The sequence below is a fragment of the Malaya genurostris genome, chromosome 3, assembly GCF_030247185.1.
Source record: "Malaya genurostris strain Urasoe2022 chromosome 3, Malgen_1.1, whole genome shotgun sequence".
Taxonomy (NCBI): domain Eukaryota; kingdom Metazoa; phylum Arthropoda; class Insecta; order Diptera; family Culicidae; genus Malaya; species Malaya genurostris.
This window is the reverse complement of record NC_080572.1, coordinates 251,605,240-251,632,944: the sequence shown is the minus strand read 5'-3', so window position 1 is coordinate 251,632,944 and position 27,705 is coordinate 251,605,240. Positions and strand designations below refer to the sequence as shown.

The 27,705-nt window shown below is 37.3% G+C and overlaps 3 protein-coding genes across 3 annotated transcripts; 2 read left to right on the top strand and 1 right to left on the bottom strand.

The window, feature by feature from the left end:
• The first annotated feature begins 1,352 nt into the window (after positions 1–1,352).
• LOC131436300 (probable ATP-dependent RNA helicase ddx10) lies at positions 1,353–5,128 on the top strand. Its single transcript, XM_058604950.1, has 2 exons — positions 1,353–1,668; positions 1,726–5,128. Exons 1-2 carry the CDS (start codon positions 1,488–1,490, stop codon positions 4,968–4,970), a joined length of 3,426 nt encoding a protein of 1,141 aa, XP_058460933.1. The 5' UTR covers positions 1,353–1,487; the 3' UTR covers positions 4,971–5,128.
• Positions 5,129–18,163: 13,035 nt separating this feature from the next.
• LOC131436439 (ras-related protein Rab-2A) lies at positions 18,164–21,435 on the bottom strand. The gene is made up of 4 exons (XM_058605160.1): positions 21,009–21,435; positions 19,583–19,898; positions 19,342–19,522; positions 18,164–19,283 (listed from the first exon to the last, which is right to left on the bottom strand). Exons 1-4 carry the CDS (start codon positions 21,052–21,054, stop codon positions 19,185–19,187), a joined length of 642 nt encoding a protein of 213 aa, XP_058461143.1. The 5' UTR covers positions 21,055–21,435; the 3' UTR covers positions 18,164–19,184.
• A 3,409-nt stretch (positions 21,436–24,844) lies between these two features.
• LOC131438080 (post-GPI attachment to proteins factor 3) lies at positions 24,845–27,016 on the top strand. Its single transcript, XM_058607879.1, has 4 exons — positions 24,845–25,269; positions 25,334–25,906; positions 25,963–26,167; positions 26,230–27,016. Exons 1-4 carry the CDS (start codon positions 25,134–25,136, stop codon positions 26,309–26,311), a joined length of 996 nt encoding a protein of 331 aa, XP_058463862.1. The 5' UTR covers positions 24,845–25,133; the 3' UTR covers positions 26,312–27,016.
• Positions 27,017–27,705: the final 689 nt, after the last annotated feature.

Sequence of the window (27,705 nt, the reverse complement as noted above, 5' to 3'; positions counted from 1 at the left end):
TTCTTGTGGAACCCGTTTTAACGGGCACTTTTTCGTAATTTTTCAATTTTTAATTTGCAGTCGCAAAACAACACAAACACACGGCAACTGTGAAAAATGAATTCGATTCATCGACAGTTCATTTGTGTCGTCATCGTGCAAAACCTCAAGGGGGAGTGCTGGGATATGATTCATCACATAAGGTAACAGAGGTATTTTGGCCCACTTAAGGATTGATTTTATTTTGGCCCACTTTGTAAAAATATCCACCAAATGTTGTAATATATTTGAAAACCCATCCCGAAATAGGCAATTTAATGTGATTAGCTTCAAATTTATGCAACATGGGTTACTTAACGTCGACCAAATCCATAAAATTTATTAGGTGGGCCAAAATATTTGAAGTGGCCAAAATACCTCTGTTACCCTACATAAGGCTATGGTACTAATACAGAGTAAAACATCTTAATTTGCTTGTTTCATCGCAAATGAAGTTTTGACGATGATCGCTGCATGAATATTCGTTCCACATTTGCGTTAAGTAGTCATTCGGAGGTATGATCAATAACAACAGCAAGGAACAGATCTTCATGCGAGCAATGAAGCAGTGTCGGCTTCGTACGCACCCGAATATACGGACAAGTCCGAATATCAGAGCGATTATCGAGCAAAAGCGAAGGGAAGCGAACGATGATCATTGGCGACTATATTCAATGTGTTCACCCGAATAAAAAATATTGTAGAAAAACAATACGATTTGCTGTTACAAATTTTGCTTTGACCATTGAAAAATATTTTAAAGTATTGTTATACACTATTCAATTAATTGTGCATATTCTTTTTACAATAGAATGTATAGGTTGTTAAGTATCGTAACAATTCAAATCATAATATTTTGTCATACATGTTTGTACAATAAATTCAATTGTAGAATCGTAGAAACAATATATTGAATCGTTGGAAATGAAAGAAATCTTGTCAAGATACAATAAAATGTATTGTAAGCCATAGATCTAATTGTGAATCAACTGGTTTTGCTGTAAAATCAATGGGCAATTCATAGCTCCATTTATTCGTGAACAGTATGCTTTATGATTACACAACACAGAGACAATAAGTATTATGTTAATTATTGTATCTTAACAGTTTGTAGGACGAATTTTAATGTAAATTTCAATATGGGAGTTCATCTGATTTTCTTTTTTTAAGTGAAATGCAGGTTCCCTATTGAATTACTAACAGACTCTCATAATACTATGTTACTATGAAAACCCGTAGAATTACTAAACTATCTGGCAGCTCGACCCTCTCGATAATTAATCGATATTTTTCGCCTGCTGGAGCCTGACCTTCTATTCTGAGCAAAAAAACAAGGTACCAGTCGATTTGAAACGTACACAGTGCGTTTTTCTTTCTCATTCTAGAAACAAAAGCATTGAAATAACTTTTCTGCGAAAAAAGTAGTCATTTATCGAATAAAGTGGCGTTCTTCTCCAAATAAATAAATTATGGCCGGCCATAATATGAACGACGAACAACCTCGTTCGGTAGACGTTGAATTCGACCGCAGTCTGCAGTTTACTTCAATGTTCCTCTCGGATCATGTTGTCCATGGCTTAACCCGGAACAACTTTATCCATCCATCGCCAATCCAAGCACGTGCGATCCCGCTTGGAAAACTTGGAATAGGTAGGTTCATTTTTGTCTGGTACAGAATGAATTTAGATCAATAAAATATGTTTACAGATTTACTGGTGCAAGCTAAATCGGGAACCGGTAAAACACTTGTGTTCGCCGTGTTGATAGTAGAATCTCACAACCCGGACATCACATTCCCACAATCGTTGACGATTGTACCTACGCGGGAAATTGCCGTACAAATTGAAAAAGTTTTGAACCGAATCTCATATTCAGCCCCGAATTTCCGCGCACAAAGCTTAATCGGTGGCTTGGATGTCAGCCAAGATCGTAAAAATTTGCAAAACTGTTCGGCTATCATTGGAACTCCCGGAAGGATTCATCATCTGATCAAAAGCAATGTTCTGAACACCAGACAGATTCGGATGCTGGTGCTGGATGAAGCTGATTCGCTCATCACGGGAACATTGCAATCGGATGTGGACAATATTATCAAATCACTTCCGCAGAAACGACAGACCATAGTTTGTAGTGCCACGTTCTACAACGATCGGGATCGAAAACTATTGAAGTATCTAAATGAGAAGTTTATTGGGGTCACACCGAAGAAAGAAATTCCGGTTTTGCATGGCATTCGCCAGTTCGTGCGAGAGATGCCGGAAACCAAGGATAATATCAAGGAAGTGATGGCCAAGATAGCGGAGTTGAATCAGATTTTGAAGAAAGTTCCTTATAATCAGTGCTTGGTATTTACAAACACACAAACCAAAGCAGACACTTACCGTAGCTATTTGAGCCGAGCGGGTTGGGTCGCTGAGGTAATTCGGGGCGGTCAGGATCAACGAGTTCGACTGAAGACGGTGGAGAATCTGAAAGACTTTCGCTGTCGCATCTTGACTGCCACTGATGTTCTGGCTCGTGGCATCGACGCAGAAAACGTCAATCTCGTGATCAACGTTGATGTACCGAAAGATAACTCGATCTACCTGCATCGTATCGGGCGAGCCGGAAGATTTGGTACCCAAGCGATCTCTATCACATTGCTCTCGTCGAAGAAGGACACCGAGCGATTTCGGAAGATTCTATACGATATTGGAGGACCGGAGATGTTTGTTTATCAGCTTCCGACTATGGCCGTAGAGGAAATCTGGAACTTCGATCAGTACGATGAGAAGTACGGTAAATTTTGTGCATCCAAACTAGAGCAAGAAATTTGTGAACTGGGTGCCGATAAATCATTCCTGGAAACGATACAGGAAGTAGATTCCAAAACAGAATTGGAACGTAAATCGGCAGAAAATCTTGAGGATAGTTTGGAAGAGCCAAACAAATCGACTGCGGAAAACGCTTTAGAAGTGGATTCGATTGAGCAATTATCCGAGAAGCCGACGCTTTTCAATGGATTGCTCGAAGATGATCAAGAAGAGCGAGTGGAACGCATAATTTCACTTGATAATTGTGTTACGAATGATGAAGCTCCCGATGAGGAGGCCGAATGTACGCAACTTGAAGCTGAGAAGGTGGTTACTGAAAACATGACGGAAAGGGAAAGGGAAATTACATGCGGAATTACTGATGAACTAGATGAAGATAGTCCAACAGAAAATGTCGATGGAAACAAGACTGAAAATACTGACATCGATACAAATGCTCAGTGTACATTTATGCTAGAAGGTACGTCGGGTGCCTCTGTCGTAGCATCGATTGAATCTTATTGGAAAAATCCTGAACCTGCTGAACAAGTTCTACGCGGATTTGTTGAAGATTTTTCCGATGACGAAATAACAGAAAAAGTTGAACTTGCCACCAATCATGAAGAATTTTTGCAATTTGTAGACGATGAATTGGAAAAGTTTATGCCGGTTCCGAAGAGTAAGCAAACGTCGGCAAATGTCGATCAACTGTTCTTGGCAGCAATGGAAAAACTCCAGCTGGACGTTGATCCTCCCTGCACAAAGTTACCTGTTCTCATTGAGCAAACTAGTCTTGACCTAACCCAATCGAAGGTCGATCAAATATTCCTGAGCGCAATGAACAAGCTAGAACATGATGATTTGCCTAGCACTGACCGTATGTCGTCGGAAATGAATGGCGAAAGTTCACGACAGGTACGTTTGGAGGAAGAAACCAATGCCGACACGGTTGACCAAATGTTCTTATCAGCTTTGGACAAAGTTGACTCGGAAAAATCCGAGGAAAACGAAACTGCGCCAAGCAGTTCCGATGGTTTGTTTTTGACAGCGATGAACAAAACAGACCTGGAGGAGGAAAACATTCCAAACGAACCATCGCAACAACAGGAACAGCCACCGGTTTCGCCTTCGTCGGATATGAGCTGTTCCACACCAGAATCGTGTTTCACCGATAGTTCTTTCAGTTCGAACACAACCAAACAAGTAGAAGTGGGCTCAAACTTCACTACTCCGAACTCCCGGGTACAAGAAATCCGTAGTGCTGTTCCAACTCACCAAGTGAGTTCATCCACATCAGATAACTCTTCTGAGTTAAGTCATGCCTCGGATCCGGTCGTTCCTGTTCGTGATCAGAACTGTCTGCCGTTGGAAGTTAACAACGATGCCCTATTCGCCAAAATTATGGAACAGAAAGAGATGGATGCCGATCAGCAGCAGCGTCCATTCCAATTTTCGATTGACGGTTGTAGCTTGGAAGTGCATGATGATCCCGTAAGTGACCGGGACATCAATTCACGCAAGGGTTCCGTTCCGGATGTGGTTCCATGTGGAATCACATTGGATCCATCACGTCTGCAGAATCGGCCACCGTCATCGATCGATGAACGTGTTACCGTTGGATTCGATCTTAATTCAAACACATGTGGTTCCAATGACGGTTCCGTATTTGAACACGAGGAAGAAGCTCTGGTTCCTCAGGATCAACCGCCCAAGCGAATTCGTTTCCAGCAGGATGACCTTTCACTAGATCTTCCAGCAAACGGAGTCGTTCAGCAAGTTGATCCAATCGAGCAGGATCCACTCAGCGCCCCTCCGAGAACGGATGCAACCGCTGCAACCGAAGATGTCGAAGACGCGAGTTCCTACTCATCGGAGTACAACAGTGAATCGTCTAATTCATCCTTCTTTGATCAGCACGAGTGGAATCCGGAGAAACTGACTGAAACAAATCCGTCAGTTGACGAAGAGCGCTGTCAAGCAAATCGCAAACGCAAATCCAGCAAACGGTCGCAACATCGCACGAACGTGTACCATCGTACTTATGCCAACTGGTCAACTCAGTACTGGAACCAAATGACGATGATCCGTGACTACGCACGGTACTCGATTCACACCCGGCGCAATCTGTGCCACAATTGCCAAGCACAGCATTCATCCTAGAGCTTCATGCACCAGCGGTATCGAATTTGAAATTAATTTGTGATGTTACTGACTAGTTTTAGTTTTCTTTTTCGCCACGAAGGCTACTGTTTGATTACTTGAACTATTTAAAATGAACTGGCATATTTATTAGAGGAAATAAACGTTTCAAACGACTAGACGCATGTGCATTTTCATACTGGTACTCTGGAAATCTCCACTCAACTAACCACCCCTATTCTGTACGTCGATCGATTCGAAATATTCCGATCGAACGTGCAATTTTCATTCTTCATTCCGTTCGAGTTGTTAAATCGACTTGCGTACGTATTACTTCTATTCGGTTTAGAATCGTTCTAATTTGTTTATACAAGTGTGACGGTTTCGTTTACTAAGAAATGAATAATATGTATAAAAAGAACGTGTAACGTGTGTTGACAGCTTTGATGGTTAGTGTTCGAAATTTCAAGTTTTCCTGAACGAGAGTCGATCGAATCATAAGCGGCCCTTACACGATCATTAAAAGTGTCATTACTAAAAAGTAATGGCACTTTTAATGATCGTGTAAGGTCTACGAGTTCAGTAATGACACGAGTAATGATGGAATTCCGGATTTTCCATCATTACCAACAGTATTTCTTCTTCTTATTTTTTTGTAGAAGTGCTGAATGTCTTTAGAGCTATACGCGAAAAAATGACAAAGTGTAGATTTAAATTGTTAATATTTCATTAACCTTAACGTTTCAATGGCAAATCAAATTTATTTTCAGCTAAACGAAAATAAAAATATTGCTATTGCTGGAGTAGTTACAAATACTCATCATTAATAATGAACGTGTAATGCTAAAAAGTAATGATGTACAGTAATGCAGTAATGACGAGCGTTTGAGCAGATATGTCATTACTTAGTAATGACACTTTTAATGATCGTGTAAGGGCCGCTATACAAGTCGAACGAAATAAAGAATGCAAAAATCGAATTCGAACGAAAGTGTAGATTCGTTCGTATCACAAATCCGTCGGATTGCAGAATCGGAGTGAACAATTTGGAAGGAGTAGAAATGTGTGCCTTCTATCTTTCACGAGGTAACCGATTTTGATAATTACTGTTTTTATTTTATAGTTCATTCATTGGCACTAAGCAGCACAATTTGAACTGCTCTGCACTGATGAGTCAAAAACGAAACGTAAAAAAGATTGAAAACGGTTATGCGCTCTAGCACAAAATTTGGCTAAACCCTAAATGAATATTTCGTCAATATTTGTAATATTTCAAATCTCCCTCATTCTTGTTTAAGGCCGTATGCAATACGTTCGAAGGTATTCATATTACTGTTTACGTTCGTATCAATCGCACTTTCAAACATCCTACATACATAAGAACAACGCCAATCTTGCTTTAAACCAGGGGTTCCCAAACTATTTTGGGTCATAGACCCCTTTACTAAAATTAACTTAGGCCTCAGACCCCCATCAACATATTCCTTTGAAATTTCAATTTCTTGCTTTTTTAATAATGATGTAAAATACTTACCAATTTCGGCGTATGGTCAAATATACACAACTTTTTTAGCGTAAATATTTCAAATATCAAGTTGTTGTATCAAACAATAGGGGGTCGATTTCTAGACCTCGTCGACCCCCATTGTCAGTTTTCGTTTACGTCGAACCCCGCAAAAAGGATATCGACCCCAAGGGATCTATATAGACCCCATCGGGTCTATATCGACCACTTCGGGAACCCCTGATTTAAACTATCAATTCTGGTACAAACTTAAATTGTAATTGTACTTTCGAATGAATGAAAACAAGCCAGGTAGTTTTTTAGAAAGATTCTGAACATCAAAGAAGTGACGAATGCTACATAATAAATAAATATCATACTCAAGACCAACTTTATTCAAGCCGATTAATAAAATTTTTAAATTAAGCTTGGTGCAAAGTTAAGAGAAACATTGAAGCAGACCCTGTCAGCTTGGAGCGAAATCAATCTTCAGTTTAGCAACGCCATCGCACGGTGTCACATTCAACTTATCATGTCAATTATATGGGTGCGCAGTGCTGCTATTTTGGCGCGCACGAGTTTGACATTTCTCTCCCCTACTTCTGTGTACGAGATTCGATCACAGACTAACAGACATGACAGTATGAGTAAATTCTTATAAAAATAATTTTTCGTGATGCACTAGTTCCACCTATATTGTACTGCGCGAACTATTTACTATCGGTACACCCCTTGTGTTATGTAAAAGTTAATTTACTAGTTGGTTCCCCCTCGTTTGTCAACACCGATCAGCTGCTTGCAGGGATGCCTGATTTCATCATAATATTTGGAAATGAATCGTCACAGTAAATTATTATATTACGTTAATAATATATTAAACTTTTTAGCGATGTTGGAAGGTAACCATTTATTTTTCTCAACATTGTTCATCTAGACTATTTTTTATTGTGTTGGTAATTTTCACCCGAAATTAAGTGGCGGCAGATCAGAAGCAAGTAAATATTGCCACTAAACGGGTTCGATTTTGTATTGCGTTGAAGGATGAGAGGTAGGCACAATTTTGTATATAGTTTTGGCAATATGTATTAAATCTGTATCCTGCATGAAATTCGCATACAAATGCAAATACATATCAATACATTACAGGTAATTCTGTATAAATGGCAACTCTGTTGGTAAATGAAAAAAATAAACACAGTCTAGATGACAGACAGGATATTTTTGATAGGGTAACGTGGCGCCATCATGACACATGTGAGTACTGTCCCAAATAAAGGAATATTCGAAATGACAGTTAAAATGATTGAAGAATCTAATTTGAGTGTCCTGTCTGTTAGTCTGTGATTCGATGCGGACTCGCTTGAGGGCGCTATGCTCGCAAAAAATGTTGTTGCCAATAATTTGTTCGGGAAATGTGAGAGCTGGATATCTTGTTAATATGATGTCTTTGATTGAAGATAGCAGCAAAGACATCATATTAACAAGATATCCAGCTCTTACATTTCCCGAACAAATTATTGGCAACAACATTTTTTGCGAGCATGGCGCCCTCAAGCGAGTACGCATCGAATCTCGTACATAGAAATAAGGGAGAGAAATGTCAAATTCGTGCGCGCCAAAATAGCAGCACTGCGCATCCATACAATTGAAATTATAGGTTGAATGTGATGACGCGCGATGGCGTTGCTGAACTGAAGATTGATTTCGCTCCACGCTGACAGGGTCTGATAGCAGTCAGGTCAGAACACTGATAAAAATTTGCACAATTGATTCACATGTAAACAACACTTCAATATAATATGCTTTTTCATTTCAATACATAACCAAAGCGATTTCTTTTAAGATTTCATGTGCAAATTCACTAAGATGCGATATTAGATTATTTTTCATTTTTCTAGATCATTTTGAAATCTATGTGGAAAACAATGTGACTTTCATATGAAATTCATATAGAATCTAGAGGTAACGATCTATCTGATCGTTTTAATGTGCATTTCAGATAAACGTAGCATGGTTTCCACTCAATACCAACAGTTTTTACACTCATTTATGCGTTAAGTGTATATTTTCATGCAGGGACGGCAAGTTCCATGAAATATTGGGGGGCACAAAAAATTATTACTACAGATCATTGAACTTTGCAATATATAAAGAATTTTTATAAAGGAAACGGATAGGTTAGAGCAAATAAAAAGCAACCAAGTAAAAATTACAAACATTTTCCCTACTATTCCAGTAATAACCAATATTCGGAAGTGGTAAAGTATAGCACATTTCACATTGCAGTAAATGGGTTTAAAAATTTTAGTAATTTAGTTAAGAAATATGAATGATTACGGAGACGAACTACGGGTATAACAGAAAAAAGTGTTATATCATAAGATATTTCTAGCATATTTTCTAATATTTATTCCAGTTTCAAAAATATTGGCCCTTTTTGCACACCCCCCCCCCCCCAAAGATTTTTTGGAGGGGCCATGCCCCCCCTAGTTGCCGCGCCTGTTTTCATGACTTTCATGTGTTCCCCAAGTAAAATACTTTGCACATGATGCTAGTGTGCAAATTATTTTCAGTGTACATATTTATTACATTGGTGAAATCATGCATTTGATATAAAATAAAGCTTGTCTACTCATCGTGTATTTTCCATAAAGCACTAATAGATATGGTAAAATTTGATGCGTAAAAATCTTGGAATCGTAACACCAGCCATGTAATGGTTCTGTACACTCTGAATCGGCTGCGAAGCCTATTGAAACAGAAGGTCAAATCCCACTACAAGAATGTAATACCAAGGCCTTGCTTTACAAACCTTAGACCGCACATATTTTCGAATGCTCACCAGAAAAACAAACAAACCTTTCACTATGCTTTTCTTAATGTTTTATTAAAAAGATACTTATCATTTGATTGCAAATCACCTTCACATTCGAAAAGAAAGTTGTTGAAAATCGACTAAACTGTTTCCAATGTATTCGAAAGGGGTTTTTTCATAAATACGTTTATTTCATAGGCAATATACATAAGTTTTTCTTCGCCGTGGCATCCACAATACATAGTACTTTAAACCTAATACATTTCGAATATCATATTAGTATGTTGGTATTAATTAGTTAATCTAAACACTGTTTTTATCAAACAAGTTGCTATTTTAAATTACATTAAATGAAATACATTTATTTTGTACATGATCTTATAACTATTTCAGGTTTGTTTTTATCAGTCCATCACTTTAATTTAATATAAGATAGCTGGCTATTGGCTGAACTCATGGAAGAGAAAACAATCTACAATAAAATAAAATTTAAATTGCAACTCCAATGGACTTAATGAAATAATAAAGAACTTTCTTGTAAGGAATGTCACGACAAGCAAGAATGCCGCGAACTGGGACATTGGATAGTCTACCTTGAGTACGCAAGGAATTTATTAGTTGAGATCTGACATCACGATACTCCACGCATGTTCAAACAATATGGTCAATATCGCGGTAACCTTCGCCACAAGCACAATGATTAGTCTCGGAAAGTCTAATTCGAAGGAGATGTGCATCTAACGTGTAGTGATTGGACATGAGTCTGGACATCACATGAATGAAATCTCTACTCACATCCAGTCCCCTGATGTGAGCCTTTGTCGATATTCCAGGAATAATTGAGTGCATCCACCGACCCAGATCATCTTTATCCCAAGAAGCTTTCCAGCTGGCAAGTGTTCTTTGCCGAGACGCGCTATAGAATTCGTTGAAAGCAATCGGTCTCATAAATTTCACCCTCAATAGCACCACGTTTGGCTAAATAATCGGTTCTTTCATTGCCTAGAATGGAGCAATGAGCCGGGACCCAAACTTATGTGATTTGATAATTATTATTCCATATTTCGGTCAGGTATTGTTTTATTTTGCCCAAGAAAAACGGTTATTTGAAGGGGCCTATTCGTCTGTACGAATGATGTTCGAATACGTTTCGCATATGGGTAATTAAGGGAACTTGAGTGATTTCTTCAGGGCTTAGCATTTATTTGAAGAAGTTTACTAATATTTCAATATTTTGTGGCAAACGAGTCGCGTTCGAATACATTCGAGTGAAAACAAGAATGACTTGTTCCTCTTCGTTCGAAAGCATGTCGAACGGTATCGACCGTAAATAACAAGAGTTTTTTTTAATTGTGTGAAACTTTGCGAATTGTTAAAAAACTATTTTTGTTATAACATATAACATTTTTTGTTTTTAATTTTAAATTATTTCCAATTTTTATTAACATTTTTTAAACAAATTGAATTTAAAGCATGTTATCGGTGCCATATTTGTTGCATCCAACTAGTAAAACGTTGCCATTATCTAAAACTTCTCTAATCAGAAACAAAATATTGGAACCAACATAAAGGTTTGAGCAAATTTTATGTTTTGTGCGCCCCGTTGAAATGTAGAGATGATCGGATAAGCATTTATTTAAACCCGAACTTGACCCGTACCCGATCGAAAGTGAACTTTTACCCGTTGGCTCAAAATTTTTATTATGCTGCAGATTATGAAAGTTTATAATATTGACAACAGTTGGCATATTGTTCCTATTATACTGATTTGTTTCTTAAAATTTATCCTCTGACAGTAGCGAAGAAAACTGCTTTCATTTTTTTCAACAATGGCAGTTTTTCTAGGACTGTAGGTAGAACCTGAAGTCTCTTATAAACCAGAAATTATTCTGATCCATCCCTCTAAGAAAAAAAAAGTCCATCGGAAGTCCTCCGTTAGTCCAAAACGTTGGTACGACGAATTTCCAATAAATCGTCCAACGGGAGGCCGATACGGGACTTTCGTTTGCCGATTTTGAAACAGACCGTTGAACCGGGCGCCATTTTTCGTTCAACAAAGCCGGTAGACAGAAGCCCATTGTTGAGCCATTTTCAATATGAGGAGTTAGAACCTAGTCGGACTAGTTTTACTGGAGAATTTCGAATGTTTCTAACTACCACTACACATCTGAGTCACGCAAGTGGTTAGATGTTGGTAACAATCACTCAAATTTCTTGTTGCGAACTAGTCACAAGTAAGCTAGCGTAACGAAAATGGTAACTTGGGCAACGACCTACCTGATACTAATTGTCATCGTTTAAGTACAGAAAAATATTGACGGACCGAAATGATGGCTTCCCTGCGGGATTCCCAATGATGTGAAGGACCCTTTCGAAAAGTGATCGCCAATTGCTAAACGACGATTCCTGATGTAACAGACTGTAGCCAACAAAGAATATTCCAATCGAAACCAAGTCTGTTCAATTTAGCAACCATGTTTTGAGGCCTTCGATCCTACAATTGCCGTCGATCGTTTTGGTACAAAGTAGTCGATTGCCAAGCATTTCCGGACAAAGGTGTCCAATATCGGAAGCAGTACTTGATTTGGCAGGCCATATGTTGTTGAGGGCAAAAATTTAACAGTTCCTCGTCGTCGTTCCTAGCGGCACTATCAATAAGGATATGTACAAGGAAGAATGTCTACGGTAGCGATTGTTACTATTCATCAGAAGCCCCGACTCTTGTCAATATGCGAAATCCGTCCTGAAATTATATAAGGCACAAAAGGCCCATTACGTGCCACAAATTTGTCAAGAACTTCACCCAATAGATATGTACTGGGATGAATATACGTCACCGCGGGCGTGAGGATACTATATGGAACCTAATGGCGGGTATACAGAAAGTTCGAGAATTTTAGTTGGCGTGGATTGCGATTTGCGCACTCGATGTGTCTTCATTCATGGGCTATCATAAATTGAAGTTAGCAAACATGCAACAGGGTTATTGATTCGGTTGATTTTTATATTTGGACCTATCTCATATATCTGTCTTAGACTCAAATGAAAGATCTTATGGTTCCATAGTCTGGTATTAAATTTTATTTGGATCCGACTTCCGGTTCCGGAGTTCCAGGGCAATAAGTTAAATTAGGGAAAAAGGGGTACTCAATTTTGTCGGAAACGGCTTGAAGTATTTTTTAAATTTTTTTAAACCGGATCCGACTTCCGGTTTCGAAGCTAAAGCGCACTAAGTGGAAAATTTTCAATTTTATGAGTATTTTTTTCACAAACGATGGTCCATAACAGGTACAAATCCCATAGAACTGACTGTTAAAGTCGTCTAGTTTGAAGAACTTGTTAGTTTGTAGGTATATAAACTTAATTCGGCACTACTGGTATCCCGTTTCTTGTTACGGATACACCGAAAGTAGTGAAGAAAAACTCCAGAAGTAGAACTCACTTCGATTTCCCAGCGATGCTTGAACCGATTTTCCAAAATCTTTATATTAAAGCTCACATTGTCCCCAAAGCCATTGTAAAATATCAATCGGATCCGACTTTCGGTTCCGCAATTACAGAGCGATGAGTGTAGAAACTTTCAAACCGTCATCTAAAATGACGATACACAACCGGTACCCAACGGTACGTGCTGCTATGAAAAAAGAAAGCACAAACGCCTTTACGTACGATGCACACAGCGTGCTTTGTTCAATTTCATACATGCTATAAAGAAAACGAAAACCAACATCGTACACTCAGAAAAATATTATGGTAACAGTTACTATACAGAGGGCCAACCTGACCATGCGAGTATGGTGGTTTTCAGCCGACTATTAAATCAGATGATTTCAACAATAGTCAAGTTCATGTTTACTATAAATGGTATCGGCTCTAGAATAGTAATATTGAACAGTATATTGTATGAATAACTAATACGATTGAGATGGTTAGGCTAACCATGACCGAATCTTTATTTACATTGTAGTTTTCGCTATAACCAGAGCCATGGTATTTTTGACATTTCACTTCTAGTTATTTCGAAACTAAAGGCAGTGGTTGATTCAACAATGCTGAAAATCAGCAAACCATGAGCTAATGTTAAAAAGTTTTATGAATTTGAATTCTAGAACAAGAACAACAAAATAGTTTCATTGAATTCTATTTTATTTTTGCATCAAATCAAATGATGATGTGCCTGGTGAAATATTGATAATCAACGTAGACACAGAGCAGCATTGCTTGGTTGCAATTGTTGATCCAAGGCTCTGTTCGAAGAAGTTTTTCCTGAAGCAGGAATGGGCAGCATGGAAGAAATTAATAGCCAAGTCCAGATGCAAACCTCAATGCCCACCTGCCATATATTGTTATTTTTTCCGTCGGATTCGAGCGATTTGAATCCGGGAATCGGATGATGTTCGTCGTTTTCATCAATCGCTTGATGTTGTTTCTACTGCGACCGATAACGAATAATAAAAATTATACAGGACGTCGATTTCTCTAGAAAACAGCCGTTACCGGCAAAATTGTTGAAAAATTTAATTTCAACGACGGAAACTAGTAAGGCTACAAAATTTACTCACCTGCAAGACCTTCCAAATTGCACAATATAAGTCGCAATATACTTTTTTTCAAATCTATCACTGAAGTGTTACGAAATTGTCTGCTGTATTGTAACTTTATGTGACAATAACTAAGTACACCCGTTTATTGACCATTTGTATAGTCAGCACAAATGAAAAACATAGTCGGTTAAAAAACACTATACGATAATGTGCTTACTACATAAATTCTGTTGATATGGACTACATGAATAACAGATCGGCTGAAAAGTTCGTATCGTTTCTATGAGAGGGCGCCACTAGAATTAAATCCATACCATTTTCAGTTAGTACCAACCTTCAAAAGATACGTGTATAAATTTGACAGCTGTCTGATTATTAGTTTGTGAGATATTGCATTTTGAGTGAAGCTACTTTTATTATTGTGAAAAAAATTTAAAAAAAGAAATTTCGTGTGTTGATGAAACACTACTTTTTGATGAAAAAAAGTGCCGCCGATACCAAAAAATGGCTTGATGAGTGTTATCCAGACTCTGCACCGGGCGAAGCAACAATTCGTAAGTGGTTTGCAAAATTTCGTACTGGTCATATGAGCACCGAAGACGATGAACGCAGTGGACGTCCAAAAGAGGCTGTTACCGATGAAAACGTGAAAAAAATCCACAAAATGATTTTCAATGACCGTAAAGTGAAGTTGATCGAGATAGCTGACACCATAAAGACATCAAATGAACGTGTTGGACATATTATTCACGAATATTTGGATATGAGAAAGCTTTGTGCAAAATGGGTGCCGCGTGAGCTCACAATCGATCAAAATCAACAACGAATTGGTGATTCTGAGCAGTGTTTGGAGCTGTTATATCGAAATAAAACCGATTTTTTCGTCGATATATAACAATGGACGAAACATGGCTCCATCACTTCACTTCGGAGTCCAATTGACAGTCAGCTGAGTTGACTGCACGCGATGAACCGAACCCAAAGCGTGGAAAGACTCAACAATCGGCCGGTAAGGTTATGTCGTCTGTATTTTGGGATTCGCATGGTATAATTTTCATCGACTACCTTGAAAAGGGAAAAAGCATCAACAGTCACTATTATATAGCGTTATTAGAGCGTTTGAAGGACGAAATTTAAAAAAAACGGCCTCATTTGAAGAAGAAAAAAGTTTTGTTTCATCAAGACAATGCACCGTGTCACTAGTCGATGAAAACCATGCTGAAATTGAACGAATTGGGCTTCGAATTGCTCCCTCATCCACCGTATTCTCCAGATTTGGCCCCCAGTGACTTTTTCCTGTTCTCAGACCTCAAGAGAATGCTCGCTGGTAAAAAAATTAGAAGCAATGAAGAGGTAATCGCTGAAACTGAGGCCTATTTTGAGGCAAAGGACAAATCGTACTACAAAAATGGTATCGAAAAGTTGGAAGATCGCTATAATCGCTGTATCGCCTCTGATGGCAATTATGTTGAATAATAAAAACGAATTTTGGCAAAAAAATGTGTGTTTCTATCAAACGATACGAACTTTTCAGCCGAACTGTTAGTGTTTTCAAACTTCATAATTTCTTTTATACCATGTATCTATTTATGGTAACATTATTATACTGTGGACATATTTACATGGTAGCAATAACTATTTAGCTCCTCATATATATCAAGGCTCGAGAGCAATTTCACCTTACTAGAAATTGTGATTTTAACTATTTGTTCTTATATTTGAGATGACTACCATTGTCAGGATGACCATGCCAGAAAAGTCATAAATACAAATAGTTTAGTCAAGTCGTAGTCTTTGTTGTCTAGTAATTTATACAATACAGATGGTGAATAGTCATATATCATGATTGTTGCTACTATTTAAGCGTATAGTTGAAATGACAATGGAAAACAGGATACGGTTACTATGGTATTTTGCTCAGTATAGCTTGAGTTTAGAACCACAACCAAACCATCAGCACCGTAAACACAAAAAAGTATTCAATGGCGTTGAATAAACCAGAAAGACCGAAAGTATAAAAGAATGTCAATGAACTGATCTTTGCACAGAGACCCGGAGTCCGAGTATCATAAACCTTTCGAATCAATGCGTTGAGTACGCAAAATGTCAGTTTGAACTTTAGAATTTCATTCTGATTACGACTTTCGGTACCGGAATTATAGGGTGTTAAGTGTTAAAAAAATTTATATCGTCACATAAAGTGGCGAAGCAAAATACGTGAAAAAAATTGGTTCAAAACTATTCCAGTCGTTAATCATTTTTAGTAGCAGGCGTATCAAATTAACTCCGGCTATCCCGGTTCCCGATTTCGGAAGCATCGGAAATAGTGTTGCAGAATGCCAAAATGGAAATTCGTCAAAATGGAATTCAGTCTATTTTCTCAGACATAGTTCGACTGATTATCACGAAATTAGGTTGAAGTAGAATGTCGTTCAACCCGGATTATTTTGATCGAATACGTAATTTTTCATTCTGCATCTCGATCGAGTTTTCCATAAAAAAGTGTCATTCGATCGGATTACAGACTGTCAATTTTTTTTCATTCGATTGGAATAATCCGATTCGATCGAAATACTGAATAGGGGCGAATATTTATGATGGTATGAGTAATATGAGAAAGGCATCATTACACCACTACACTGAGAAAAATATCATAGTAACTGCAACCTTTTTTTCATAGTTATTTCAACTATACGCTTAAATAGTATCGACGACCTTGATATCAAATTACTCACTATTTGTGTTGTATGAAGTACTAGATAACAAAGACTACAACTTGACAAAACTATTTCTATTTATGACTTATCTGGCATGGTCATTTTGACAATGGTTGTCAATTCTAATATGAGAACAAATAGTTAAAATTACAATTACAAGTAAGGTGAATTTGCTCTCGAACATGATAAATTTAAAAAGCGAAATAGTTATTGCTACTATGTGTGTATGTTTTTCTTTCCAATATTCGAATGTTACCATGAATACAGTTGGCTAGACAATTGGAATGTTTGAGAAAACTATTCGTATTGTTCACATCAACATAGTTTTTGTAATAAGCACATTAATGTATAGTGCTGACTATACACATTGTAAATAAATGCATTCATTTTTTTTATTGTCACGTAAAGTTTCAGTATAGCAAAAAAAATCGTTCGTGGACAACATAACAGTGGATGATTAGCGAAAGTATTTGGTATTGCGACTGTTTATCACAGATGAGTAAAGTATTTTGTATCCCTACTCGTTTCATCGCTGAATTTGAACTTTCATCGGCAGGAATTTATTTTTCAGTGAAGTCACGTCATTAATGAATATTTCATACTAGATTATTATCTGATGCGTGGGAACAACAACTAACGCATTATGGAAGAAACGGCGAACTTCATCCACTTTCCGGATGAAAATTGCTTGAATCCGATGAACGGCGAGATGGACCAAACCTGGTCTTAGCCGAGAAAAGCTGAAAACAAAAAAAAAGAATTCGATGAAAAATATAGGAAAATATCGCTAGGCAATTTTGCAGATGTCGAGCATCTTGACTCGACAAGACTTTTGGAACCGGAGAGCTTAAGTAAACAAACAGTAGTGGACACAACAGCTATGCGGTAGGTACAATAAACGAAAGCGATTCATACCATAACTTGATTACCACTGATCGATGTGACTGTGTAAAATTTGAAAAATAAAAAACATTATGACAAAACTTTTTCTGTTATTCTTGTTCTGAAATAGAAATTCATACAACTTTTCTGTATGTTTGAAATAACTAGAAGTTAAATGCCAAAACTTTCATGGCTCTGGTTACAACAAGAGAACAATGTGAAACTAAGATGCGGTCATGGTTACGCTAATCATCCCAATTGCAATAGTTATTCATACGATATGCTGTTCAATATTACTATTCTAGAGCCAAAATCATGAATAGTAAAAATGAACTTGACTGTTGTTGAAACCATCCGAATTAATAGTCGGTTGAAAACCACTATACTCTCATGGTCGAATTGACCGCCCATATAGTAATTGTAACCATACTATTTTTCTGAGTGTAGGCTGATTAAAACAGGTTCTTTTTCACTATTAAAACAACGTTTACGTAATAAACGTGACATTGACAACAATCTTACATTGTGATTTCGTTAAGCGAGTACAAAAAAAAGTGATTAGGAAATCAAATATGAAGCAATTCAACAACATTCTCGTGTTGGTAAATTTCGAAAATGCGCCTAAGTGGGTAGACCTACGTCAAAACAAATATTCGAATGGATAATGTTCGCTTGCGATTTATTGACAGCGGCGTTTTTGGAAAAGTTCATCTGAATTGTGAGATATCAGTTAAGGTAGAAAAAAACACAGATTAGAACTAATTATTTATTGTAATTTGTTTTAAACCTCAATCGATCCTAACTGAAAAGTTTACGATCGAAAAGCCCCAAATCGCTTTACTGTTATGCTTAGATTCTTTAACACAAATGCGTAATTTCTAAAACCGACCAGTAGGGGTAATTTTGTTCTCAGTATTCGTAAAATGCACATCACATTGATTCAGAGCAATACAGTTTTTTGGTTGGACATACATTAAATTATAATAGACAGTAGTGTTTTCGGAAGATTTTTTCTCCTATCCATAGAAAGGGTAGATCTGTGGAATGGATGTAGCTCCGATGTTGATCGTACCTAAATGGAGTCAGTAATTTTCTTGTTGACGTCAATTCAGTTTTTAACTCAAGGAATCGGATTTGGTAAAAGCTTTTCATTCCTATATTGATCAATAAACGATTGCATTTACGGTTCAGGATTACACTAGAAATTCAATGGTAATTCGTGGTTGTTATAATGATTTTATTTTAAAATATTACTAAACATGCAGTTAGATAATTGATTTAATTGGTAGCCCGTTAAACGCTATCGTTTCAAATAGCAAGAAGAGACAATTCAGTTAGAGCTGAACGCACCTTAACGGTTATTAGCATCGTAAAAAGATGTGGCCTTTTTCATCCTATTTTCGATAAAGAACTTGAATAGCAAAACGGAAACGATCAGTTCATCTCACTGTCTGGTCTTTAATCTACATCAGATTTATGTTGGTATTAAAAAAATTAAATAAAAAGTATATTTTACAACATTCACAACTCACGTCCCGCTTGCACAGACCCAATCCTCCGTAAGAACTATATTATCTGTATGTTTCTAGGAGCTGATTACGAAATTTTATCATTGTTTTTCTATTTATACAAAGTCCTGTACGGTTTCGGGTGCAATTGGTTCCCAATAACTTTTTTTTCGTATTTAGGTTAGACTTTCTACACCCAATCGGCCAGTACTGAACATTGCAACAATGTGTGTGTGTGTGTGAGTGATGTGTGTTTCCAGTAGTTTTAACAGCAACCACTGCTGGTTTGGCCTCCTGAATTGTTTCCGCTGCCTAGGGAAGGATTAGTTGGCGAATGTGCCTGACCAATCTTTATACCATTTGCCTGCCGGAAAATAGAGGAAATAACAATTGTTTGGTGATTTGATGATCAAGGAACTTACCTCGTTATTGATATCAAACACGCCTTCCTGAATTTTCTCGTAGATCTCCTTCGCAGTGTTGATAAACGCTTCCTCTACGTTCGCTGCTGTGCGAGCAGAAGTTTCCATAAAAACTAAACCATGCTCTCGGGCGAATGCTTCCCCTTCCTCTTTTTTGACCTCGCGACGAGAGTCCAAATCACTAAAAAGTTCGATAGGTTAATTAAATATGAAACCTTTTAGTTCCATTTTTTCCGGTCACCTCTTGTTTCCAATCAACATGATCACCATGTTTGAGTTCGAGTGCTGCCGGGCGTCCTCCAACCAGGTGGTCAGATGATTAAACGTTTCACGACGGGTGATGTCGTATACCAGTAGTGCCCCAGCGGCACCACGATAGTAGGAACGAGTAATCGAACGGAACGCTTCTTGACCTGCCGTATCCCAAATCTGCAGTTTGATTTGCTTGCCATCAATTGTGATCATACGTGCTCCAAACTCGACACCGATCGTCAAATCATGTACCGGTTGGAAGCGCTTATCGGTGAACTGCAGCAAAAGGCAGGATTTACCGACACCTGCAGAAGGACAAAAAGAAAGAGGTTGTATGTAGAATCAACTCGGAAATTGACTTTGATATTTTTCCAGTATCCAGTAGAATCAGAGATCAGCATCGTGAAGTACTTAGAAAATAGTGTTTACCAAACTAGTTGCTATCATGTATATTTCAGCATGGAGGGTGCGAAAACAATAAACTAAATTTTATCCTCGCGATAAGAAAAAATCGATAGCTGAAATGTTTGTCGCCTAGTATTTATGTTCATCCTTTTTCAAGAGTATCAATTAATTTCTCGTAAATACGAGCCGTAGTTTATATTTGAAAACATACGGAAAACTACATATTTCTGCATTTGGAAAAGTATGAATCGTTTGGTTGTACACTACAATGTAAATAAAAAGTATTTCTACTTCAACATACTTCATCGCACAATGACCTTACAGTTGCAAAACATCCACACCAGCATGCACTGCAATCGACTGTCGGTGTTGGATGCAATTTATTTATTATATCGAAAATCAATGCAAGAATTGAGATCCTTGTTTATTATCAATCACGATGAAGACAAACGAAGAAATTGAATTTGTAAATCACTGAAGGTTCATCGTTCACACATTAGAAACAACAGTTCGGCTAGCATGACTCACTTGCTTACCAGATCATTACTACGTTGTCTGCTGTCCACATACGTCGCTTCAGACGATGATACAAACAACAGCATAAATACCATAGTGTTGCAGTAAGTTCCTGTCTACTGGACGAGACGTTAGCACTAAGTCGTACAAAGAACAATCTTCCAGTTTCAAGAGAAATTAAACTATAGATGAACAAAGAGCAACTAATCCATTTTGCTACTGATATTTTTATTGAGGGCAAGTTGTTTATTTTTTGTTGCCCTGTCGTCTGCAAAAGGACTGAATTTTCTCGGTGTACACACAGCTAATACGGGCGAGCATAAAATGTCTCGTGAGAGCGAACGATGACGGAACATTATCGATTATTTTGATTCAACTTCCCTTCTCGCCACCTCCCGCATGTACAACACCCACAACAATTCCTAACGCAAAGTTTTCACATCCAGCAGGAAGTGATTATTTAGCAAGGAATTTCAGTTTCAGCGAAAACTTACCCGTATCACCTATGATGATGTACTTGAACAGATACGCGTAGGACATATTTGCTGCTGATGTAGTCTGTATCTACCTACGGGCTGTGTAATGCACACCAAACCTTCCCGTCTGTTTCAGCTGCTTACTCCTGACTGTTCCTCTAATTACGTTGCACAACTCACAGGAACACCTATTTATTTTTTCCACAACACCCACAAAAATCACAATCTTTTCTGCACAATATGAGCCACTAATTAGCTACCCCTGCACCTGCTGTTGCTAAAGGAAGCTTGTGAAATCTACGACGCACAATTGTTACTACACTATTTCTTTATTTCACGCTATTAAACTTTAAGTATTGAACGGAAAAAATATGATTAGGATCTGCTGCTTTTTGTCTAAGTGTTACGAACAAACAGTGCTCTTCGTCACCGTGAAAGAGAAAAAGTATGAGCTACGGCAGGGTCGTACTCAGAAAACAGAGCTGTCAGAAAAACATCGCATTGCGACTGTTCCAAAGAAGGACGAAATTGGCCAGAAATATTAATTTTTAGTACAGAAATTACAATTTCGCAAAACTCTCGATTTTACTAAAACTAAGTTTACTTAGTTTTGCCCTTCATGATCCAGTCACCTACCCACTTGTACGCGGTGGGAAGATTTCCCCCCAGACGGCTGGCTTTGTCTGCCAGCCATTTTTGCCGGAATTCTGCCAGAATTCCGGCAAAAGTCTGGCAACAATGCAACAACCGTTTCCGGCAGAGAATTTCGCCTAACGGTTATTAACGGTTCTGTTTCTGTCAGATTCTTGCTATACAAGATTGGCAGAACCGTTTTGAATCGGTTCTACATTTTTAGCGTCTTGGTTTCATTTTTTTATTAAAAAGTCATTTGAAAGGCAATAAATTATTGCCCTTCATAACAATAATTATGAAAAATATTATTGCCAATAACAGTGCTTTCTCACTACCAAACATACCAAGTTTTCAATCTTATTTAACTCGTCTCAAGACTCGTTTTTTGTATGCACATGAGGGAGTGACGAATATCAAATGAAGTCGAATAAAAAAAAAGAAAAAAGAAGGAAGAGAGAAATAAACAAGACACATACGGCGAGAGAATGACGCAATTTCGCCTGTACAATTTTGACTGCTGCCGGAATGCAGCCAGCCTTCTGACGGTTGCCAGAATTCCTCACAAGCGGGTAAAAGATTATTGAAACTCTTCCGCTCCGATTTAGTTCAGGCACGGCACCGCGCACGGACGTTCGAAGTTGATTCATCTAGAATTTGATTCGAGCTCAGCTCAGTATGATTTCCAAATGGATTCCGAACGGATGGAACAACCTATCCTGACCTTTTGTACCGCTTCATTTGTAATTGATCACCTCCAAAACAAACGAAGAGAGCGAAGTATTTATGTCTCTCATTGCAAAAATGAGAGTATCGATGTTAACGTCACTCGTTACCCTACGACAAGACGAAGCCAAAATAAAGTCTGCAGGCAGAATTTCAATTTTTATTCTTTCATCGATATAATGAAAGTCTGTGATGTTGACTGTAAAGAGTGTATAAAGTATGATAAATCGAAGTAATAACACTCTGAAAATTCTTTGGAAGCCAAAACTACTATAGAAACGAGCACCGATTTATTTATGATCGGAAAAAAATCTATTCCAACACATTTTCAAATATGCAAGCAATAACATTGTGGTAACATATGTGGTATAATCCGGCCACAAGAAAGAATAATAAAAAATATACATCGTGAAATAAATATTATAATAATTGAATTACTTAGTAATCCAGATACAACTCAAATAATATTGTGAACAATAATTATGTTGTTTTACAATGTAGTTTTAGCATATTTATGATTGTAGTCTAAATTCTATAAAACAACAGTAATTATTGCGATACAGACAAACTTCAATATAAGTAGTCTGAAACAGAAATAAGAATGAGGATTGACTCGACGAATTCTATGAAGAACGGGTGCAATTTCCTCCGGAAAATTGAAAGGATGAACAAAGATAGCAGAATTTCAAGAAAAAATCACGACAAACATCTCTCATTCTTCTACAATTCCTGGCCTAACCTCAACTTATACTTCAATAATAAACTTCATCTCCTATCTTGCAAAACATAAAAAATGACTGCTTTAATCTTTCGCTTGTTTACCTTTTTGTTCTTTCGTTTTCATGCAATTGGGTTTTCAATTCTCTTTCAAATTCGATGCTATTTTGCACAAAGTATCATTCAAGGTGAGTTGTTATGAAGAATCCAGTGGTGTTTGTATGAACAATATATCTAGAATAACTTGAAATAACAAGATAGATACCAGTATTTTTTTTAGTTGTGGATATTATTATTATTACCTTACTTTATTTGTCCCCGGATCTATCCTAAAAATATAAGACTAGTGGAAAGACAATCATTCAAATATTTTGTCAAGAATGAATTATTTTACTTGAAGAATTTGATGTTTGCCAAATTTTATTTCATCAACGAAACCTCGAAGTTACGACAGTGTAGTCTCCAAAAGCCAACGCAAAAACAAAATGAGAAAAAGTAAATCTGTGTATGCCTAAATACAAATTATCTTCAATATTTTATGTTTTCTTGGCAACAATAGATACTTTCAAAGGATAGACCTGACAAACGGCTGAAAAAATGCAGAATTTTTGATAATTTTCACGTCGGTGTGATTCGACTTTTGGTGACACAATTCTCCCAGTGTTACTTTGAAACTGATTCAGCTTTAGATGCTTCGGTTTCATTTTCTTGTGGTATGTAAGAAACTCGCCAGCCTTATAAATGCTTCGGCTTTCCAAGATATCGTTTTTTTTTTGTAATGTGCAATAGCTTCGTCGGCCTTATACCATATTCACATTAGCGCTTATATTACTTGATATACCGAAGTGATATGCATATCACGTGCAAGTGTTCAAATTTGATCAAAATGATATCGTTTGACAATCAAGTTGTCATATTGAATGTGCCCATTAGAAGTAATATCAGTAATATTGCTTTTCTCCTTCTACAATTCAATCAATAATTGAAGTCTTGCATTTAATGGTCTCCGAACGCCAGTATTCGTTTAATAATTCGAAATTATAATGATTGTTTATTGTCACTCTCAAAGTGACGTTCATAAATGAGTGCGTTCAATGCTATTATCCGTGTTGCTATTTGCGATTTTTGACAACTCGACATGATATCGTACATTATATCCCGGATATCATGCCAAAACGGTGATACGCGTTGACATCAAATTGTATGGGATATCAAGTGATATCACACATGATATTCTGTATAAAAAGTTCAAAACGACGTATGTGACAATGAGAGATTCTCTTTGTTTACTTTCTCTTTTGATTATTACGGCACTATAAGCAATCCTTCTCTCCAATCATTTACCGATAATAATAACTAAAGCTATCATCTTTTAATCTGCTCTGGAGAAATTACCGAAAATAGCTGGTATATTTCGCAATAATCGAAAGAGAAAGTAAACAAAGAGAATCTCTCATTGTTACATACGTCGTTTTGAACATTTTATACAGACTTGATATCAGCGCTAATGTGAACATACTATAACATATTTCGGCTTTATGTTGCTTATGTTTGCATGTGATTGAGTTACGAGATGTTCTTTGTTTCAAATCCAAACGAAGTAACTAAGCAAAATTTGAAAAAAAAATCTGTCAACTATTTCGTTGTATATTTCTGTTTGACTGAGAAAATTAAAGTACTAAATATTGTTTCGCAAAATTGTTATTCCTATATGCACCCCTTGATAAGTTTTTCGTTTTGACGCGAAAACCCATAGAAAACATCGTCATCCTTCATTAACATCGAACATTCAGTGGGTTGGATCGGGCGCCTGTTTGTTTTGATTTTCTTTCGGAAGATGTTCGATTAGTGCAGTGACTTTTGGACGCTTTTATTTCTCAGTCAAAGTACATTCATTGAAATCTCCTAGTCTTAAGTTGTCAGAAAGCCATGAAAAAAGCCTAATTGTTGCTTTTTAACTAATAGAGAGCGAAGATATTTATAGGGATATCGATTTTTGCTTTATGCATTGAACCAGCAGTGATTTGGTAATACCAAATAGTTGGAAAACTTTATTAAGTAAATTCCAAAATGATAAACGTTCGATTATTGGCTTTAGTAACAGTTTTACTGGTCTTCGTTCGACAAATATTTGCTTCTGCTGGTGATCAAAGTCAGTTTTTCCAAAATTGTCTAAAAAACTGCGCGCTACTAAATTGTACAAAGTGTAAGTGATATATCGGTTCTGGTGATATTTATTTTATATCGTACGAATGATTTACGTATTGCAGCTGGTTTGACCTTTAAGCGTGGTTATCAAGGAAAGCAAAGTTTGATAAACAAGTGGCTCTTGTGGACCTGCTATGACGAATGTGGATACGAATGTATGTGGAAAACGACCAGTGCGTTTTTGAATCGAAATTGGACCACACCACAGTTCTATGGGAAGTGGCCATTCATTCGGGCTCTCGGTCTGCAAGAACCTGCATCAGTGTTTTTCTCAATGACCAACTTTGGAACGCATTATTCGATGCTGAAGAAATTCCGCAAGGAGGTTCGTCCCGATAGTCCTATGTACCGTTTATGGCACATATTTTCGTATATCTGCCTAAACGCGTGGGTTTGGTCAACTGTGTTCCACGCGCGTGATTTCCCTATAACGGAACTGTTCGATTACACATTTGCCTACTCCATGGTCTTGGCTTCGTTTTATTGCATGGCGATGCGAATGATTCACAGGAAATCAAAATATTTAAGAGCGGTATTCACCGTTCTGTGCGTTGTATTTTTTGTTAATCACTTCTCTTATTTGAGCGTTGGGCGATTCGATTATGCGTACAACATGAAAGCAAATATCGTGACAGGTGATTATTAGGAAACGTGTATGGGTTGATAAATTATATCTTATGCATTCTTATAGGAATGACCGGTGCCACCGGTTGGATCCTCTGGTGCATTCTGCAGCGACGAAGGCGTCGATACGTCTGGAAGTGTTTCTTGTTCATTGTGCTAGCAACATCGTCATTGTTGTTGGAAGTGAATGATTTCCCACCGATCTTCTGGACGTTCGACGCTCATTCCATTTGGCACCTGGTCACAGTGCCATTGACTGTTCTGTTTTATAGGTACTGTTAAGATTGAACTGTTGTCAGTGGTTGGAATTGATAATGCAGATTTTCCTTTACAGTTTCATCATAGACGACTGCAGAAGCCTGAGACAGGAGTTGCATGATACTGATTTCGAGGATGATATGCGAAAGTTGTTGTGAAAGAGAATTCTCAGATGAAAAGAACAAATTTGCTTTAAACTTTAAGTGTTCCATTGCGTTCCTAGTACTCAAAAGACTTACAGTAGTTTACCCCGTATAGGATCACGCCTTTGTTTCACTGCCAACAGTTGCGAATTGGTTTGGGAAACGACAATAAGTACGAATTGGAAAGTATCCAAACGATAACCAACGGAAAGTGGATGGCGTGCCTTCCGATACTAAACAATATAATGTAGGTGTTTCATGTAAATGATCGATAGCAGGAATATCTATCTTGACCATTAGTGTAGTACATTCGTTGCCAGACAATTGATTCTTGAATTGATCCTTTAGCGAGTATTGCATTTAAAAGAGAAAATTTTTGACTATTCTATATACCTACTGTTTAAATCTATCACCGATGTTACATTTAGATAGACAAAAATTACAAGCATTCTAATATTTGTTTGATGTCTGCGTATTACAAAGTGAGTCTAGTCCTCACCCGTCCAGGGTAATAAAAGTGTAACGTAATTGAACAAACTTGTTTAAAAAGCTAGAGAAAGCCTTGATGTTGAGAAGTGTTGTTTTTAGCGAGCGGTGTATTTGGATAGTCTTAGTATTTTTGGTATTTTAACTTGAAGCTAGTTAGTTTAACTGGTAGAGGGAGCTGAGTTATTTATTTTTTTATGTATAAACATTATTATTTCTCATGTATAAACGAAATCACTACAAAAGTTTTTCGATGCCTTTTTCTGCTCTTTTGAATAGATAATCTCTTTGCCATCCAGCGAGGTTTGGGGGCTTTGGTTCATCAGTCGTACCTTCGTCAATTGACTAGCCGTCGCAGTTAATGTATTTATTGTTGTTGGAAGTATCGTTATAAGTTGTTGGTATTTTTCGTATTTATTATTTTTGGATTGTTGGTATCGTTGTTGTAGCACTTTGTTTCAGCCATCGAAGCAGCCCCGTCTGTTTGAACCAAGGAATGCCAACTTTGTACATCAAGACATATTGTGGTATTCCTATAATAAATAATTTCAATCATTTCCACTCCAAAAGTTTCAAGGAAACTAAATTTGAAAACTCAAATTATTTCTAGACTGGAGTACAGTTGCTTTTTGTTCTTTTAATACTGTTCTAGGAAATGGAATAGATATGTATTGTAGCAGTTACGGTTCAGTTTTCTTGTTCTCAAATCCTGTGCAAATTTTCAATTTTCTATGTCTATCTAGTAAGAAAAAAACGTTCACCGGAAGTTCTCCGTTGATCTAACACGGTGCCCTGTCGGTCTGATGAATGCCCCTATTTCTTAGTGGATACGTTGAAAATAAGTGCCTCACTACTGCCACTACTACTACACGTTCAATAGAAATGACATTACTTTTTAGTAATGACATTTTTAATGATCGTGT

What these genes read in the sequence shown, in the direction of transcription:
- LOC131436300 (XM_058604950.1), top strand. Translation starts at nt 1,488, where the DNA reads ATGGCCGGCCATAATATGAACGACGAACAACCTCGTTCGGTAGACGTT. An exon ending in GCTTGGAAAACTTGGAATAG is followed by an intron (nt 1,669 to 1,725) that starts GTAGGTTCATTT and finishes ATATGTTTACAG; the next exon opens with ATTTACTGGTGCAAGCTAAA.
- LOC131438080 (XM_058607879.1), top strand. Translation starts at nt 25,134, where the DNA reads ATGATAAACGTTCGATTATTGGCTTTAGTAACAGTTTTACTGGTCTTC. An exon ending in GCTACTAAATTGTACAAAGT is followed by an intron (nt 25,270 to 25,333) that starts GTAAGTGATATA and finishes TACGTATTGCAG; the next exon opens with CTGGTTTGACCTTTAAGCGT. An exon ending in TTGACTGTTCTGTTTTATAG is followed by an intron (nt 26,168 to 26,229) that starts GTACTGTTAAGA and finishes TTTCCTTTACAG; the next exon opens with TTTCATCATAGACGACTGCA.
- LOC131436439 (XM_058605160.1), bottom strand. Translation starts at nt 21,054, where the DNA reads ATGTCCTACGCGTATCTGTTCAAGTACATCATCATAGGTGATACGG. An exon ending in CATCATCATAGGTGATACGG is followed by an intron (nt 19,899 to 21,008) that starts GTAAGTTTTCGC and finishes GTCCTTCTGCAG; the next exon opens with GTGTCGGTAAATCCTGCCTT. An exon ending in ATGTTGATTGGAAACAAGAG is followed by an intron (nt 19,523 to 19,582) that starts GTGACCGGAAAA and finishes CGAACTTTTTAG; the next exon opens with TGATTTGGACTCTCGTCGCG.